This window comes from Ochlerotatus camptorhynchus, unplaced genomic scaffold (genome assembly GCF_037179485.1).
Source record: "Ochlerotatus camptorhynchus isolate MF236.1 unplaced genomic scaffold, CSIRO-AGI_Acam_v1.1 ptg000452l, whole genome shotgun sequence".
NCBI lineage: Eukaryota > Metazoa > Arthropoda > Insecta > Diptera > Culicidae > Ochlerotatus > Ochlerotatus camptorhynchus.
This window is the reverse complement of record NW_027040938.1, coordinates 293806-295941: the sequence shown is the minus strand read 5'-3', so window position 1 is coordinate 295941 and position 2136 is coordinate 293806. Positions and strand designations below refer to the sequence as shown.

General features: G+C 40.0%; 1 protein-coding gene across 1 annotated transcript; it reads left to right on the top strand.

The window, feature by feature from the left end:
• The first annotated feature begins 76 nt into the window (after window positions 1-76).
• On the top strand, window positions 77-1221 carry LOC135712010 (putative nuclease HARBI1). The gene is made up of 2 exons (XM_065234977.1): window positions 77-532; window positions 612-1221. The coding sequence occupies exons 1-2, from the start codon at window positions 414-416 to the stop codon at window positions 1213-1215; spliced, it is 723 nt and encodes a 240-aa protein (XP_065091049.1). The 5' UTR covers window positions 77-413; the 3' UTR covers window positions 1216-1221.
• Window positions 1222-2136: the final 915 nt, after the last annotated feature.

Sequence of the window (2136 nt, the reverse complement as noted above, 5' to 3'; positions counted from 1 at the left end):
AGCAGAAAGCAGAGAGGTTTTGCATAGGAAGTATTTCTTCTCGTTTGAAACACACGATTCAACTTACCTTTTGCCAGGCTGCAACAGATCGAGTGCGAGGACCCAAACTGTTCAGTGAATCCGTAAGCGCCCACCATAAGGAAGTAACCGATTCCCGTGAACTTGGCCCTTATTACGGTTCTTACTTCCACGTTCACTTTAACTTCACGCACACATCACTTCACTTGTTTTTACCTATTGTGACGTACAGTGAAGTGATGAAAATGAACTCCGTGAAGTGACAGTGAGGTGATGTTCGGAATAGCCCTGTTCATTTCTCGTGACGTTCGTATTCGACTGCAAAGAACTGTCATGTGTTTTGTTTTGAAAATCGATAGAAATTTCCCTGCAAGTAAAGTTTTTTTTTTTTGAAAATGAGTGTGGAATTATGGTTTGATACCGACAGTGAAGACGAAGAGGAATATTCCAATCTTGCTGTCGATCGAAGGCGGATAAGTGATAATTCTAATCCGTTGGATCAAACCGAAAAATCGTAAGTATATGGAAACAGACTAACAGCTAAAATTTGAACGTGTATTTCGAAACTTACTTACTTCACATACGTTTTCCAGTTTCATTCAATTCTTCAGAGTATCCAAGGAGATTTTGAAATACCTACTGGAGATAATCGATGCAAAAATCAATCCAGTACAACTGTCCACGTCAGTGCCTCCAATGATCATGCTGGCAGCTTCGTTGAGGTTTTTTGCAGAAGGCAACTACCAGAAGGGCGTAGGTAACGATAGATTTATCGGATTGGCACAACCAACGATGTCTAAAGTGCTGCAACTTGTATTGGACATTATTGAAACCGAAGTGTGCCCAGCTGTAATCCAGTTTCCATTCGAAGAAAGAGAAACAAATGCGATTAAACTGGGTTTCTACGATAAAACTGGATTTCCAGGAGTAATCGTATGCGTACATGGAACCCACGTAAGCATCATCCCTCTGGCTCGCGACAAACACCTGTTTTACCGAGGGGGGCGACACATTCTAAATCTCAATTCTAGATGCTCAAAAAATCTCACACTAGCGAATAAATCTTCGAAAAATCTTCTTTCATTTCTCGCATCTACTTGCTTCGCACATCATCTTTTTGCAGGAAATCTTCAATATCGTGATAAATCTTCTTTCTATCTACTAAACGTACGCGCAGCTAGCCACAGCAAAACATAATATTTCCTGCATCGTAGATAGAGTCGTCCCCCTCGTGTTTTACAACCTTAAAGGCTTTTACAGTCTGAATGTTATGTTGGTAAAGTAGTTCTAGTAGTTCTGTTTCTAAACAAGGTTTTAGATCTCATTAATTTCACTCATGCAAATATTTGACAATGTACAGGTTTGTGATCATAACTTGATGATTCGGTATCTAGATGCCAACCACCCGGGCTCCTCCCACGACTCATTTGTTTGGAATGGCAGTTCGCTTAGTCAGTTGCTTTTACAAAGGTTCGAAAGGTTTTTAAATTTATGTAACACGCATGGAAAATAAGGAAATCTCTAAAATTTTCTGGACGACAGCCAATTGAATCTATAATGTCCAGAGTTGTATCATAAGGTAACTCTAGGACTAGTAGGTCCCGAAGAAACGTGCTCAACCTTTTGGCTCAACTCTGGTACTATCTTCGGTCCCAAGCTAATCGATGCACCCCTCGAAACATGGGAAAATCCACGAACCCCTCATTTTATCTGTCAAACTTTCATAGAGAATCAAAATAAACAGTGTAGTACTAGAATTCCGACTAGAATGGGCTACGTTAATCGTTTGTTTGGGACCAATAGGCCAATTTCAAATCGATAGTTTTGTATTGATTGTTGGTTGTATTGTTTTGCACGTGCGTCTTACCATCAGCAGACATGAATGTAGTGCCGCTGTATTCCTTTAATCTAGTACCACAATTTAAGTACTAGACCAAAGGAGCACAATCAACCGGTGGAAACTAACGATTTTAAATTGGATCACTACTTGGCTCTATTGGTCCCAAGCAAACGTACCCCATTCTAGTCAAAAATCTAGTACTACACAATGTTTGTTTTGATTCGCTATGAAAGTTTGACAGATAAAATGAGGGGTTCGTGGATTGTAGTGAATGTGTG

Coding starts and splice junctions, on each gene's coding strand:
- LOC135712010 (XM_065234977.1), top strand. CDS start 414: ATGAGTGTGGAATTATGGTTTGATACCGACAGTGAAGACGAAGAGGAA. Junction 533..611: donor TTGGATCAAACCGAAAAATC/GTAAGTATATGG, acceptor TACGTTTTCCAG/TTTCATTCAATTCTTCAGAG.